Source organism: Triturus cristatus, chromosome 4_1, assembly GCF_964204655.1.
Source record: "Triturus cristatus chromosome 4_1, aTriCri1.1, whole genome shotgun sequence".
Classification (NCBI taxonomy): domain Eukaryota; kingdom Metazoa; phylum Chordata; class Amphibia; order Caudata; family Salamandridae; genus Triturus; species Triturus cristatus.
Genome location: NC_140585.1, coordinates 992,623,608 through 992,640,323, shown reverse-complemented (window position 1 = coordinate 992,640,323; position 16,716 = coordinate 992,623,608). Strand labels below are relative to the sequence as shown.

At 43.9% G+C, this 16,716-nt stretch overlaps 1 protein-coding gene across 2 annotated transcripts in view; it reads left to right on the top strand.

Moving 5' to 3' along the window:
- Positions 1-16,716, top strand: part of TMTC3 (transmembrane O-mannosyltransferase targeting cadherins 3) — a 368,984-nt gene that overhangs the window by 36,223 nt on the left and 316,045 nt on the right. For both annotated transcript variants that reach the window (XM_085653910.1, XM_085653909.1), the window contains exons 3-4: positions 5,698-5,916; positions 11,426-11,525. In XM_085653910.1, coding sequence (XP_085510036.1) covers positions 5,698-5,916; positions 11,426-11,525 — 319 coding nt within the window. The remainder of the gene's footprint in view (positions 1-5,697; positions 5,917-11,425; positions 11,526-16,716) is intronic.

Below are 16,716 nucleotides of genomic sequence, written 5' to 3'. Positions count from 1 at the left end.
CCTGGTCTCCATTCCAACCCTGACCATACCGACGCCATCCTGCAGGCCATTCAATCCTCTCGATCTGCCTTGAAAACCAAAATCATGGCAGTGGGGTTGTATATCTCTTTCCTAAGCCAGGACCTCAGAGGGGTGGCAGACAGGGTTACGGAGGCAGAAGGATTTGTGTCGGAGCTGGAAGATACCGTCAAGGAACTCAAGTCAATGGTCCAACGCCTTATAATGACATCTTCGGTGCTGCAGGCATGAGCAGAGGCTGCTGAGGGCCAGGCCCGCCACTGTAACCTACGCTTTGTGGGATTCCCCAAAGGTACAGAGGAGCAATACCCCGGACAGTTCTTGAAGACCTGGCTGGCCTCCTGCCTGCCCACCTCCTCCCTATCCATCTGCTTTGTGGTGGAGAGGGCGTGCCACTCCCTTATCCTATGCCCCCCTCTTGGGGTTTCAAAACACCCCATGATAGCCAACTTTCCGAACTATCGGGTTCTGGACACATTCTTCGGGAAGCTAGTAAACTCAATTAGTTTTGTCAATGTTTGACTTGTTTTGGCATGGTTTTTGTAAAATCTTATCAGTGTAGGAGCTGCCGGGCCCTCACCATTATAACAAACATTGGCACTGCCACAGTAGTTACTGGCACTGAACAAAAGTACTTTGTGTGCCGATATGCTCCTTGTGAAAGAGCAGAATGCTGTCACTCAGTGAAGCCAGCTGATACAGAGAGAGACAGAATTTTAATTAACACAAAAGGTCACGGTCAATGCCAGACCAACTTAGGGGCCCAATTACTATAAAGAAAGTCTCAAAAGTGCACTCATGGTAGATGTCCTTGCATTAAGTGCAGCTATTCGGCTTTTGAGAATTCCCAAGAATTTACTGAAGTAGGACAAGAAATAGTTCTCCTAGAAAATATTTGGGAATTGCATTTTAGCATGAGTAAATATGTATGTGAAGATTTGCTTGTGTGAAAATCTGAGTATTTGCAAGTTCACTTTCCCTCCAACCACTTTTTCCCAACTCTGGAAGAAGGTTTACGGCTGCCATTGTCAGTAGTAAATTTCCAACATTTCTCAGTGTGGGAAAAGAATAGAGAAGAGTTGTTGAAAACCCTTAAAACATGCAAGTTAATAGGTTTGCACAGACTCAAAAGGGCATTCTAACCCTGGAACTATTGCTTGCCACTACCTTCAGCCCCAGTATGTAGACCTGCGGAAAGGTGGCAACATAACGGGATTGCAAGTATTCAAACACTACTATGGTATGAGCCCTGGCATAATCAGAGAGGCTATATCAGAGCTCTTATATAATGAGGTTGCTGCCATAATTTGTCTCCACAGTACATGGCACCAAAGGGATGAGTGGATTTTGTTACAGGACAAGTAGACTTATGAAGCAACCTGCCCCATGGACAAGTAGATATTTAAATAAATTCCACACCCCTGAAAGTTAAACTTGTAAGGGGTTGTAAGGTGCGGATCAAAGGATAACCTATGGGAGAGATGGTCTTTGCAATAGTGAAAAACTAAATTAGCAGAAGTTCACTATCGGGATATTGTAAAACACACCAGTACAAGTCCTACCTTTTAAATATATTGCACCCTGCCTGTGGGGTTTCCTTGGACCTACTTTAGGGGTGCCTTACGTGTAGAAACAGGGAAGGTTTGGGCCTGGCAAGTGGGTGCACTTGCCAGGTCGACATGGCAGTTTAAAACTGCCCACACAGACACTGCAGTGGCAACACATGTGGGTGGCACAATCAGTTCTGCTGGCCCACTAGTAGCATTTGAATTACAGGCCCTGGGCCCACACAGGTCACTTTACTAGGATTCCTACCAGTAAATCAAATCTGCCAATCGTGGATAACAAACCACAATCCAAATTTCCAAAGGGAGCACTTGCACTTTAGCACTGATCAGCAGTTGTAAAGTGCCCAGAGTCCTAAAGCCAACAACAGACGGGTAAGAAAAAATAGGAGAAAGGAGGCAAAAAGTTTTGGGATAACCTTGCAAAAAGGGCCAGGTCTAACATTACCAGCCAAATAGATAGAAAGTATCCATCTGGCGGTTCCCCATTACATGCCAGTGACACCTCTGTTGCCATAGCCGTAGCGTCTTTTATTCACTGCACTACCCTACAAGGAACTTGTTTTTGGTATTCCCTACACCCGTCATCTCGGCCACATATTTCCCCTCAGTGCACAACTGTACAACATATCTTAATATTTTATTGTGGGGAGATGGGCTAAGCAGTAGAATCCTGGAACACCCAGTTGAACCCATTCCCTATGCCTAACTTTGCATGGGTAACTTAACGTCTTCTCACAACGCATAATAATTGTATCTGCTTATTGGAAAACACAAGTATATATTTTTAATAAATATCTGGCTAGTTTGCAGGTGAGGGAGAGGCAGGGGAAGTGAAAAAAACAACATTGTATTATTCTAGAAATTACTCCAGATCATGGATGTCCATTTGCAGCATAACACACTCCCTTGCACAGAACTTTGATACTGAAAATGGTAGACTTTTTATTTTTATTTTTTATTTTTATTTATGCAAGAATTAAGGCACATACATCATTTCGTATCATATATCAATATAATAAGTAGAATCCATACAATATGCATTATTTGTCGCTTTCCATGTACATTGTAAGAATGTGGTTACCTGAACAATTTTGGTTTTTACAGCGATGCAACATTCAATGTCATTTGCATTAGGCTATTCCAAATACTGAGGTATAAGAGGTAGTTCACAGATATCCCCTCTAAATGTGTTCCAGCCTCCCCATTTCTTTATCTATTTTTTGGGGCATCCCCTGTGAATATAGACAGTCTTTTCTGCCACCATGGCTGTATCCATATCTCTGCACCATTCCACAAGTGTGGGGGCGGCTGTCCCACCCCAGTGACTGGCAATATTCCTCTTAGCTAGCATAATACCCAGGGTAGGCCAGGTCTGTAATGTTGAATTCAGATCAGTCACATCCCATATATTGAGTAAACAGCATTTGGGCTCTACTGGGACCAGGCTTGCACTTACACTCGTGACAAGGGACATAGCCGACTCCCAGTATGATGCCACTACAGGACATGACCTCGGGGTATGGAAAAATGTGCCAACCTCCCCACATTGTTGCAGGCAGAACGGGGTGTCTATCCTCCTGATCCTACTGAGGGTTGTTCTGGTATAGTAAATTCTGTGGAAGATCTTGAGTTGTACAAGACGCAGTTTAGATGCGATCACCACCTCCCTGGGGGACGCTAGCGCCTCCTGCCAATCCGTAACGTCTAACTCTCCCAGGTCTGCCTGCCATTTCTCTTTCAGCCTCTGTATCGGATCTGGCATGTTTTTAAAGATTTTTCGATAGGGCATAGAAATCGCTTTTTTGTCCATGTGATCCATCAGAAGCCTATTCTCCAGTGAGGAGGCCTCAGGCAGGGTGGTGTCAGGGGGAATTACCACTTCGAGGGCCTGCTTGACCTGTCGGTAACGGAAATGCTCCGTGGATGCCATTTTGTACTGGAGTGTGTGCTTTGTGGGGCCCATTAGGGTCCGGGGCTTATTATAGAGTGCTCGGTGCGGCCCCGTCTCACCCAGCTGCAACCTGTCCAGGGTATAGGCAGGGTCTGTGTGGGGGACATGGATCCAGTAGTTAATCACTATCAGCTGAGAGGTCCAATAGTATGTCTGTATGTTGGGGAGGGCGATGCCCCCATCGTACCAGGTGCGGTACAATTTCACCATAGTTATGCGGGCCGGCTTATTGTCCCAGAGGAGTTTTAGAACTTCTACTTTAATGGCGCCGAAGTAGGACTGGGGCACTAAGAAGGGTGTGTTTTGGAGAGCGTAAAGGAACCTGGGGAGTGCCATCATTTTGAAAAGCGCCACTTTTCCTAGGCGTGACAGGGGCAGCTACTGCCAATGTTTGGTATCCCTCTGCAATCGCTTCAAGAGGGATTGAAGATTTAGTGTCAGAAATACCTCAGGGTCGTGGGTGATGTGGATTCCCAAACATTTGAATGTGTCTTCCACTATTGTTACAGCGCAGCCAGCTAGGAGGAGTGGTGGAGGACCCCACAAGGCGTAGAGCACCGGCTTCGCCCAATTAATCGTGTAACCTGAATATCGCCCGTAGGAGCTACAAATATCTAGGAGACAGGCCAGGGAGCGTCTGGGAGAGGCCATGTAGAGCAGGATATTGTGTGCATAGAGGGATATCCGATCCTCACATCCCTCAGTCCATTTAAGCCCTCGAATGACCGGGTCTTGTCATACCCATGCCGCCAGAGGCTCAAGTACTAGGGTGAAGAGAAGTGGCGATAGTGGGCAGCCCTGCCTCGTGCCACGATGCAATGGGAGCTCTTCCAACCTATGCCCATTGGTCACTACGTGGGCCATGGGAGAAGTATATAGCAGCCTAATCCAAGAGCAAAATTTCGGTCCGAACCCCAATTTTTGAAGCACAGCAAAGAGAAAGGGCCATTTGACTGTGTCGAAAGCCATGCACACGTCTGACAGCACAACAGCTTCCTCCTGGATGGTATGTCTACGGCCCAACACGTTGTGGAGGCGCCTAATATTTAAGGTTGTATTTCTCCCCGGCATAAACCCAGGTTGATCCTGGTGTATCAGTGTTGCTAGGTGCGGCGTGAGTCTGTTGGCTAAAGTCTTGGCCAATATCTTGGCCTCTGCGTTGATCAGGGATATGGGCCTGTAGGAGGAACACTCCTGCACGGGTTTGCCGGGTTTATGAATGGCCACTATCGTTGCCGTTCTTTGGTCTCTTGGTAATTCACCCTTGGCCAAACTGGCCTCATAAATGGCTACCAAATACGGTGTGTGTGTTGTCGCGTTACGTTTTTACCACTCAATGGGAATACTGTTTGGGCCTAGTGCTTTCTCTGACTGTAATTTACCAATTGCCGTCGCTATTTCTTCCGCGTAAAGCTCTGCCTCTAATAATTGAGGCTCGCCTCCGTTAGCCTAGGCAGTTTAATATCGCGGTGGAACTCCTCAGTGTCTTTTTGTGTAATTGTGAGTGTGGAAGTATAAATCTGTTCGTAGTTTTGTGCAAGTAGGTCTACTATACTTTGGGGATTCCGAGTGGTGTCACCCGTGGGGAGCTGGAGTTCTGCCTTTTCCCTTTTACCCAACCAGGCCACTAACTTTCCAGCTTGGGAGACATATTTAACCCATTGAAATACCCAAGGGGGAAATATAATGACATAATCCATAGGAAATATTCACAACATACAAAACTGAAAAATACAAATTTACCTGAAAGCAATAGAGAATGCATCTGATGATAATCCCAATGAAAAGGTAAAACTTACACTTACAGCAATTATCAAAAATAAAAGAGAGAAGTTTAAACCAAATTCGATTGACATAGGGGTCATATCTTGCAGCTCCATGCTCAGTCTCACTAGGTGGGTCTATAGTTTTTTCATGGTTGTGGTTGGTGAAGCCAATGACACCAAATGAAAATGTAATATTGGAGTAAATTATTGTAAACTAAATTATGAAGTGGGCATTTGTCATACTGTTTAAACAATTATTTCCAAATTAGAAAAGTACAACTTGGGGTCCTGTCATTGCCAATAGGAATTTATTCATTTATGTTGGAAGCATGTTTATTTTTGATAAAACTAATACATCCGCTCTCTCAACTAAAATCTGTTCTTTCTGTCCTAGGAGAGAAGCCATAAGTCCTATCGCCCTTTGACAGTCCTGACATTTCGCTTGAACTATGTCTTTAGCGAGTTGAATGCTGTACTGTACCATTTCCTCAACCTCATCTTGCATGCTGTTGTGTGCTTGGTTTTCCTCAAAGTCTGCAAGCTCTTCCTGGACAACCAAACCAGCCTTATTGCATCTCTATTGTTTGCTGTGCATCCAATACATACAGAAGCAGTAAGTACATTTGATATGATTTTTGTACTTAAAATCGCATGTGCATTACTTGATTTTCTCTATTGCAGGTCATGGGGGGGGGGGGGGGGGGGGAGAAAAGGACAGTCTTCATATTTTTTCCTCTCTCTTTCTAAGGTGCCCTTGTTCTCAGCCTTTCGGTGTAAAATGGCACTGTGAGATGGTATTTTCAGCTGTGGATTGTGTTCCACCTAGTTTCTAAGTGTTGAATTACAAATTTGCCAAATGTTGACATCTGAGGAGTGTAGGAGAGTGTTCGAGATTCTGATGAGTTCCCGTTGAGGAGTGTCAATAGGAAGGTGTGTGAAGGAGTGAAAGACCTTTTTTTTTTTTTTTTCTTTTTTATTGACTCTGATGCACGAGTGTCAGGAGGAGAATTGAGAAGGGGGTAGCATGATGTTCTGTCCAGACCAGGGTTATGGAGGTGTTGCAGCGAATTGAGCAGGCATAATGAGGTTGTGGATATTTGATTTGTAGTGTGCAGGTTTGAAGATGCACTGCTTGGTGGCCAGATTACTTAGGAGTGTGCTGAGCAAATTTTTTCATGTCTTGGTGTTTGAATCACTGGGTAGATTGAAGCTTCCAAGGAACTCTGGGCGCGAGTGCTGAATGAAGGCAGTGGTGATGAGAACCAACAATTCGATGACCAAGTTATTGTTGGGTTTGGGCAGTCTGTTGATCAGGTAGGAAGAAGAGTGGGCCCCTGAGAGAGTAGATACGGCAGATGAAGAGTTTGAATGACTTGGGTGATTTGAGCCTAGGTAGAGCACAGGGGGCAGGTCTATTTGTGGATGACAGTGAGTCCTCCTATCTTGTGAGAGTGGTCTGTGTTCTAGAGGCTCTAGCCTGCAGTGATGAGGATGCCAAGGATGTGTGTAGCAGTGGGTTTGAGCCTTTTTTCTGTGTTTCTAGTTTGTTTTGTGTGATCATAGCTCTGGTGTGCATGGATGACCCCAGAGTGGTGACTGATAAGAGCTTAAGTGTATGTAGCCTAGGTGGGGGGGGGAGGGGCTGGGGGGTTGCGAGTGCGTTATTGACTGCAATTAGGATGCCATGTTTTATATTTTCTGCTGCAAAGATTTATTTGTATGATTTGTGAGTCAGTGCAGGATCTAGATTGATCCAGAGCATGTGTGGCACATGATAGTCTTGGGCTACCTATGCAGCAGAGGTTGTGGCCCTAGACCCTTTATGATCAGTAAAGAAAGAGTTTTGTTCGCATGCTTTAGGGAAAGAAGACTGCATTTTCCACCTGAAATACACATTGCCAAGGACAAATGGAGGTTACTTACTGATTCCTTTTCCATTATCTTACCAATTTCATTACCACGTTTGCCCTGTGGGAGTTCTTTCCGAACACTGCAAAACACAGTTAGTAGCTTGAATAATAAAGGAAGACAAGAGGGAATACTGGTGGTGAGTTGGTACAATCATGTATTTTACTCAGCATTTAGAATTCTGCTTCAGTAAATGTAGGCATGGTAGGTATATTTGGTGATAAGCAACATGTGTTCGGCCATAATGTGCAAATCTGTAGCACAGAAATTGTCACGTTTATACACTAAAATACAATTCAAATATTTTATTGGCATGACAAGTCAGAAAAGTGCTACCGTGTTAATCACATAAAATCATTAAATATTTCAGAGGTGCAATAGTGATCATTTAAGTTTCTATGATTTTAATTTTTTAAGTCCATGTTTTGTGGTTATTTTATTTTTGGAGACATGCATAGAGGTGTATTTTGATACTCTCGTTTCTGGCATATTTCTCTGGCAGTTTTCTTCTTCATTTTTACTAGCAATGGCTTCCGTTTTGTATTGAGTGTCCTTGTAGGTATGGCAGTGCAGAAGAAAGTGTTTCTTGGTCTCTGTATCTCCCATATCACGTTTTTGCCCCAGTTCCATTTTCTAAACTCATCCTTCACAACATGTCTCCAATCAAATATATTATTTTGAATGCTTCTTGGACAGTTACCAACACTTTCACAAGATATTGATGTAAAAGAGTCCACAAGCCCAACAACGTCACATATATATTCTGGAAAGAAATCTTAATAATGACAAGATTATGCCATGACTTGACTCGAGTATGGACTCCTCTATCTTGGCCCTACAAACTATAAGTACATTAATCTGTTGGGACAGTTGTGTTCTAGTATGTTCACTGGTGTAGTGTTAGCAATCTTGATCTCTGTTATATATTTCATTTAAGGACCAATTCACTCCTGCATTCAGCTGTTTTGGGAAATGGGTAGAAGACGTGGCTTTGAACAACGAGATGATCTGAGTGCCACCCGTATACATTAAATAAATAAATAAATAAATACAAGGTATAAGGTAAGGCCAGCACAGGAGCCTAGTTTACCAACTTTTTGGTGTGACCAAGACCTCTGTAATGTAGAAAGGTCCATTGAGGCAAAAGGCCATCTATGATTCACAGGATGACCACATTTGTGTGCCTGATGATTCATGAAAAAGGCTAGTAAATGAACATATGTCTCTGACTCTAGGAGTAGTGATGTCACTTATTTATTTTGTTTAGCGCAAACCAACTAATGCTGTACACCCAACCTGCATGCCTTTCTAGAAAAATAGGTGGTAATGGGATTGAAGACAATAATGTAATTTCCTAACTGGAGGTCTATTTCAACCATATCATAACCACCGTTGCAATTGTAGCTGAGATACAAACTGCAATGCTTTCAAATGGACATTGAAATATGATATACAATATGTTTTTCATGCTCATATGCCTGCTATTGCAAATAGTAAATATTTGAGGTAAAGTAGTAAGCATTTAAAAATAATTAATGAAACTAAAATCATTCAATAATGCTGGACAGCTAACAAAACAGCAAGTAATGCAAAGGAATGCATAGTTTGCTTTAAAAATCCCGTCACTGGTGATATCATTTATATTTGGAACTCAGCGGGTTATCAGTTATGACATATCGTGTCAAATGCATTTATTTATGATACATTGTGGAAGACTGCCATGGGACATGAGTGCAGTTGTACATACTGAGAGGATTTGATCATGTTATGTTTGTATTAGTACTATGAAGCAGTGTCTTAAATGTGAAAGTGCTATACATAACTAGTGTGTCAAATGTAATATATGGATGTTTCTATGCAATTGAGCTTTAACACACAGACATCATTCTCTTGATTTGGTTGACAAACTTTGTGAGTAGTTCTTTTGTACATGTAGGTCATTAAATGTGATCCTGTATGAACAATGCTTTCAAACTAGGTAGTCGAAATGAATATTATGCACGCTATAAAAATTAAAACAAGCTTTTGAACTGTTATTTTGCAATGCAACTACTATCCATATTAAAAGTCTAATTCTCAAAAGGACATGCATATATGCGCAAGGCTTAAAAATAAGTGTGGCATTAGTGAAATAACCACTTAATCCCCAAGTGAGCCTGTAGCGTCTCAAGTTCGTTACAAGGACACATATGTCGTCACTGAGTATTTGACAATTTGTGTTAGCCCATGACTACGAGTCATTGTGTTTCCTGCTTGATTACAAAAAAAGAAATATAATTTAATATTTTATTTACTTCCCTTGCACTCATTAGTTAGTCATAGATCTGCTTCCCTGTCCCTTCACTCCTGAGGCTTTCAATGAATTCTGTTATATTTGAAACTATTTTACTTAGAACAGAGTAGGATGTGGTTACTTCATCCATCTTATCTTTAGGCTCTTCGTACGTAGCTTTCTACTACCTGCATTTTGCCGCATTAACTTCTTAAATAGGCTGTTCTGTTAACTGATTAGTAGTACTTTCTAATGAGCTGCAAAATTTCTAATTTCGGGATTGTGCCAAGTTGCTGCAAACAAGCAATAGTAACACCACTTCTGAAAAAAGCTTTGCTTGACCCAGCTTGTCCAAAAAACTATCGACCTATATCCCTTCTACTCTACCCAGTGACGATCATAGAGCGATTAGTTAGTAGGACACTTTCACAGTTTTTAAAAACCAACAACAAATTGGAGGATGTGCAATTTGGCTTCCGTCCAGGGCACGGGACAGAGACTGCCTTGGTGACTGCCCTGGACGATCTTCGAATGCGAGTGGATAGGGGACAATCAGCTATATTGATTTTGTTGGACCTGTCCACTGCATTCGATACGGTCAATCACGAGGTCTTACTGACTAGGCTTGCTAGAGTTGGAGTAGAGGGTATGGCACTGAAATGGTTTCAATCCTACCTAGCTAACAGACGACAGGCAGTAGCCCTCCCTCCCTACCGATCAGACTTCACCAATATCCAGCATGGTGTTCCACAAGGGTCCGCGATTAGCCCAATTTTGTTTAACATCTATATGAGCCCATTGATGGCTGTCATTAAGTCACATAATGTTAACCTAGTTAACTATGCGTATGACACTCAACTTATCTTGTCGCTGGGATGAAATCATTCTATACCATTGGAAGACTTCCATGCGTGTATTGCAGGATACTGCACAATGTTTGAATGACAATTACTTACAATTTAACAGCGACAAGACAGAAATGTTATACTGTACAGTTGGGAAAGCCCCTCTCTCACTTCCCACGAGGTTCTGGCCTATCCCCACGGCTGTACCACAGACACCTTCAGAGATGGTGTGAAACCTGGGTGTTAGTTTTGACAATAACCTGAGTCTAGAAACTCATGTGAACAAAACAGTTAGGAGTTGCTTCTCCCTGATAAGAATGCTTCGGATGGTTCTTCCACTGCTACCTACACAGGCCAGAGCATTGATAGTAAGGAGTTTCATCCTGAGCCGACTGGATTACTGTAATTTTCTGCTGCTGAAGTCCCCAAGATTTCTGATTGGGAGACTCCAGAGGATCCAGATAGTGGCGGCCAAGTTAGCTCTAATGAAACCAAGGCGCTCATCTGCCTCTCAGGCTCTTTTGGAGCTTCATTGGCTCCCAGTCTTACAGAGGATACAATTCAAGTCACTGTGTATTGTTTTTAAGGCCCTGCATAGACTTGGGCCCTTACCACTGCAGAATAAATTTGAATGGTATGTCCCTTCTTGTAATTTTTGCTCTTCCTCAGCTAAACTGGTGAGAGTACCCAGATTTAAAAGCATAATATCTGGAGGAAGGGCTTGTAGTGTTGCAACGGCACGACTCTGGAATCCACTTCCAAACGATCTTAGACAGATGGAAAACCTGATGCAGTTCAGGAAGAAACTGAAGACTTGGCTTTTCCCTAGAGCATAACTTCAGTTTTCTCTCATCTGAAATGGAATACTATCCTTCTTATTGCACTTGGGCTCAGTAGACTATATGTATCTCAGCACCAGGATACCTGTAGGGTCACAGTGCGCTTTATCAGTCTTGCTAACATAACATAACATTGAGGGTTGGAACCTTAGTCGCAAAGGCACCATATGGATCTGTTCCAATATCCTCTCCTCTAATATAACATATCTTCTAGAGCACTGCCACTATTACTCATTCATATTTTTGTTCCCACTGCAGGTTACAGGCGTGGTTGGAAGAGCGGAACTTTTATCTTCGATTTTTCTTCTGGCTGCATTTCTCTTCTACACAAAGTCCAAAGGTCCGGACAATACTATAGGTAAATTTACACCAAATATACTAAGCCTCCTTTACCTTTTCATTGCCTTTTAAGCTGAAATTTTATTTTAGAACAAATATCTCCTTATTTATTTGAATTCAGCAGTGAATACAAAATAGATCCACAAGATATTCCTGATCAAGATATGGCAGAATAAAAGTTATGATCCATTCAGTACCTTCAATTGTGGCATAACCAAGTGGAAGTGCATGTTAAACATATGTTAAAAAAGAGGTTTGGGCACATGGGGCGGGCTGGCGTACGTCATTTCATGCACATGTGCAAAATGCACATTCAACATCATAATGAGGAGCCCTTGTTCGGCTCTTTATGGTAATGAAGTTGTTCAGGGCATTACACCTTTTTTCATGTCACACAAATATGTACGTTTCAAAATTCGGGACCAGACAACAACCTACTGTATGATGTTAGATAGAGTGTGTGAATATTGCTGGTTTTGCTCTCAATGTTAGTTGCATACTGTGTAATAGAGATGGGTTAATTTACTTTTGTGTGGTGGAAACCTGAATTTCATCAATTGATACCATGTCTGTGTCCTGGTGCTTTTTGATACTCTGTCTGTGGGTACCTTGCCATCTACTGACAGGCCTCTGAGTTGGGATCAGACACTGCTTCCATAGCTTTTCTAGCAAAGCTTTGGATAAGCTCTAACCCTGCCTGTATGCACAGGCTTCCCAGTTCAAGTTAGAAAATGCGAGGTGTGATTAACAATCATATCCCACTGAACAGAGTTTATGGTGCACTCTGCAGGCTTTGTCCTGCGTTTCTCATCACCGTCTGTTTTCAGCAGTTGACCCACTTAACTTATGTACCCCTCATTTGTGAAACAGTTGTCTGAGCTGTTTGTGCTGCCATCAGTACGAAGTACCGCTGAAACTATCTACCTGGTACACAGCGTAAGGGTGCACCAGTACCTCCGAAGTTGTTGAATTTCATTGTCAGTATGAGGAATCAAGAGTCGACAGCCGGGTCTCGGGTACTTGCTATCTTTGTGCATGTGAGGTAACCTAACTTGGACCCCCTCCCACACTTTTGGTCACCCTGATTTGTTGCACAAACTACGGCTTTGGCTCAGCTCAACAAGATTTGACTTTCCAACCCAACGATGCACCAAGGTTTATTGTGAGAGTACAGGTTGTTTTAGCCCCGCACAACCTCACTCAATACATAGTTAATGTGTTGTCTCTGCTTCCTGGGTAACTAACATTCCCTTAAAAGGGATCAGGGACACAGTGGGAGTTCAGACCCAGTTTTGTGCTTTACAATATCGTGCACAAGTACTGCACTAAGGAGAAGATACTTTATATTTGAAAATGTTTATTTCAACTGTCCAATCCTGTTACTTAGTTCATGTAAAATAACCATAGAGACTATTATTAAAGCAGCAATAACGCATGCTGCTAAAAGTGAGGATATTGTGAACATTTCTACCATTGTTGAAATATCATCTGGCAAACGCGTTATTCTGTGAGAGCATGGAGTAGCTTAACTTGCATTTAGAGGTTCTTAGAATTCAGCGCATTGCATACCTGTTTTACTCCAAGAAGCTGTTATCAGTAGCCTGGAGAGGGTGCTTCTTCGAAAGGAAACTTCAACTGGGCTCAGCTCCTCTCGTCTCAGACTTGGCTCTGTATAACTCTCACCGTAGGACTGGATGCTGCAGCAGTCTGGCAGTTTTATGTGCGATAATCTGGGTTGAAGGACCTCTCTACCGAAGTAACTACTTATTAAGCCTTTTATACTGTTGACCACCTATTTAATCTTACATGAGAAATCTCAGACCCCCTTTGAGAGGGCCACGAGGCATGTAGGGGTTACTTGGCCCAACCGTTGTGGTTGAGGCCCTTTACTCCTGATGTCCCGGGGCCCGACGTAGGGCCCAATTACGATGCGGATGAGACCGCCACCGACACCCGGCCAGTGGCGGTTTCCATCGGTGCTTAAATTTTGAGATCAAGTAAGTTTCGTCCTGTGGGTATGGTGCTGTTGACCTGTTGCAGTAAAAGGTCAAACAAGCTTGTCTCCCTAGGATTTCGTAACAGACAAGGTCTCAGTTTTCTCTGCGTACTCATTAGGGTTGCATTAGAATCTACAACTCAGCTTCTCACGTGGATGCTTTCTGTTGTAGTTGCAGACTGGCAAGATCTGTCCATTCCTGGAAACCCTTGTCTGCTTCTGTAGCTGTGCTTTGCTCTTCTTGGTGCATGGGAAGTAGAGCATGCAAAAAGCACAGTTTCACCCCCCACCTCCCTGCAATCTCACCACCACTCGCTCCACCTCTCCCGCTTCCCCCATGTTCGGTCTATCTTTCACCCTGAGATTTTAGGGCAGAAATATGCAGAGACGTCAAGAAGCTGTGGCCCGCAGGTCACTTTCCAATGGTAGTCTTGTTGAGAGGTCAGTTGCACACCAGTGGTGCACTGAATCCAGTAGTATGTGATACTTCCATCCTCTCCGCCACTCCTGACCTTTGAGCAACCACACTTAGTGCAGCTTGCAGTTCAGGGAGTTCCAAGGTCTCAGCTGCTTATCTCGGTTTCCTCTAGAATTATCCATTTAGTCTATCCTGGCTGTCTCCCTCTCAACGGGAATGGACACCATGCCATACAAGTCAGATTCTTTTGGCGAGTCGGACCAGGAACAGCACGATCTCAAATTACCTTAGCTATCCGGCTGCCTTTGATCCACCCACAGGTTATGCCCCTTAGTTCAACTCTTTCCTGGAGACTACAAGTGTGAAGCTTAGGGCTGGAGATACTGCCTCAGTCCTTCGTGAGGCTTTTTGTGCTCTTTGTTCTGCTACTTGCATTGTGTAAAGGAGTGCACTCAACAGGGCATAATTTACCGATATTCTTTGTTATAGAGGAAAGCGCATACTGTGTCAGTCTTTACTGATTCGTTCATCATGGGTGACTTGTAGCACTTCCGTTTATACATAGTTTGATTCCTTACATTACAATCATTTGTTTATAGTCCTAGAATTTTTATTTACATTTCATATTTATGTAAACATATGAATGAAAGCACCCCTTTGATGCAGAGAATATATATATATTCTAATTGCACAATGAGGTAATTTCTGGTGCATCAATAGTATTCACTCTGTGAATAAACTGAGTCTCCTTGTTTTCTTTTTCAAGGCACCATACCACTACTCCAATGTTTTCTAATTGCATAATAAGGAAATAAATGGGCTTACAGGGTTTGCCTTGTTCTTTTTATTATCCTTACTATACTAGTATAGTACTGTACTTACTATACTTGTATGCCATATCTCTAATTCAGTGTTTTGTAATTGGAGAAGAAGGCAATTTTTCAATAATAAGAATCCAGGGTTTTCCTCGTCTTTCATATTATCCTTGATGCCATTCAAAAGTTAATTATCTTTACTTTTCAACACTAGCGACACGTTTTTGGCCCTTGAATGAGTTTCAGGCCTCCTTAGTACAATGTTACAAGGACAAATATGACTCCATGTCTGTAACGCCCTGAACGTCTCAGGATCGTTTAACAGACACGACAATGAGGACGCAACCACTAGTGAAGGGTTAGTTGTTTTAATGAAGGCAAATATAATACAAAGAATAAACAAAAGTTATAGTCACTGGAATCCTCCAGGCTAAGTACGTTACCAGCCCACAGCACGGATGGTCCTAACCGTCCTCTGCATATACGCCGGTCCCGGCGTATGCCAACAGAGGGCAGAAATGAAATGGCCGACAATGCCAATCGGTAGGCTGTGAGGGGCACGAAGAGTGTTGGGGAGAATCGAGGAGTCAGAGAAACACCCAGCCGGGGTCTCTACCTGAAGGGAGCAGCCGCTCAACCTCTTCCTCAGACTGCACCGGGACGCGGAGTCACCTCCTGGTGATGCGTCACCGATACCCCAATCACAAGCAAGAAGACTGAACCGAGAGCAGCCGCTCGATCGATCCTGTGGACTTCCGAGTCTGTAACGCGGCAAACACCTCCTGGTGTGCGTTACAGCTGGCAGTCCCTGTGTCTCTGGTCGGGCTGGGAGTTACGACTCCAACCAGCAAAAGCGCCACTGCGCTTGGACTCAGCCGAGTCAAAAAGCGAAGCTCAATGGTTGACCGGTAGAGCTTCCGGGTCCTTCACAGGTGACGATGGGGCAAGACACGGCCCAGGGAGTAACGACTCGACCTACCTCCGTTCTTGCCTTACTGGAGCACCACTCCGGAACACTGCTCTTCACGAAGCAGGTACGTCGGTGTGAACACAATATCCGACAGCGTTGTACCTCCCGGTTCCTCCCTTTATAGGGAGTGTTTTCCTTGAGTTATGTAACAGCTCTCCTGTTTACATAAGGGCGTGTTTCCTTGAGTTATGTAACAGCTCTCCTGTTTACATAAGGGCGTGTTTCCCTTGAGTTATGTAACAGCTCTCCTGTTTACATAAGGGCGTGTTTTCCTTGAGTTATGTAACAGCTCTCCTGTTTACATAAGGGCGTGTTTCCCTTGAGTTATGTAACAGCTCTCCTGTTTACATAACCTCTCAACCGCTAAGCATCCTGGGAGATGTAGTCCGTTTTCGCCGGTTACCGTTTTCCTCCCCTCGTATGACAGGAATTCTTGACAGTACATCCTCCCTCTCAGCGGCTCCCCACGGGTCCAGCGCTGGCAGGAAAACGCCGATGGAACAAGGAGACCAAGCGCGGAGCATGAACCCCTTCAGCCGGTTCCCATGAATGCTCCTCCGGGCCATAGCCTTTCCACGCAACCAGGTACCACAGCTTCCCCCTGCGCCATTCGGACGCCCGTATGCCCGACACTTCATACTCCACCTCCGACTCCACGCATACCGGCCGAGGTGTCCCAGACGGCTCGGAGGGTGCTGGTTTGAGCAATGATACATGAAAGACAGGGTGTATCCGCAATGACTGGGGCAAGCACACCTTCACGTTCACGGGACCCATACACTTGGTAATTCGATAGGGGCCCATATACTTGGGATGGAACACACTGTTCTTTCGAAACCTCATGTTTCTTGTGGATATCCAGACGTAGTCTCCAGTGCGGTACAGTGGCCCGGGCCTTCTCTTCCTATCTGCCGCAGCCTTGTATCTTCTCTTGGCCTCTATTAGGACAGCCCTTGAGCGCATCAATGTGTCTTTTATGTGTGCCACCCTGTCCGCTGTGGCGGGAATCCT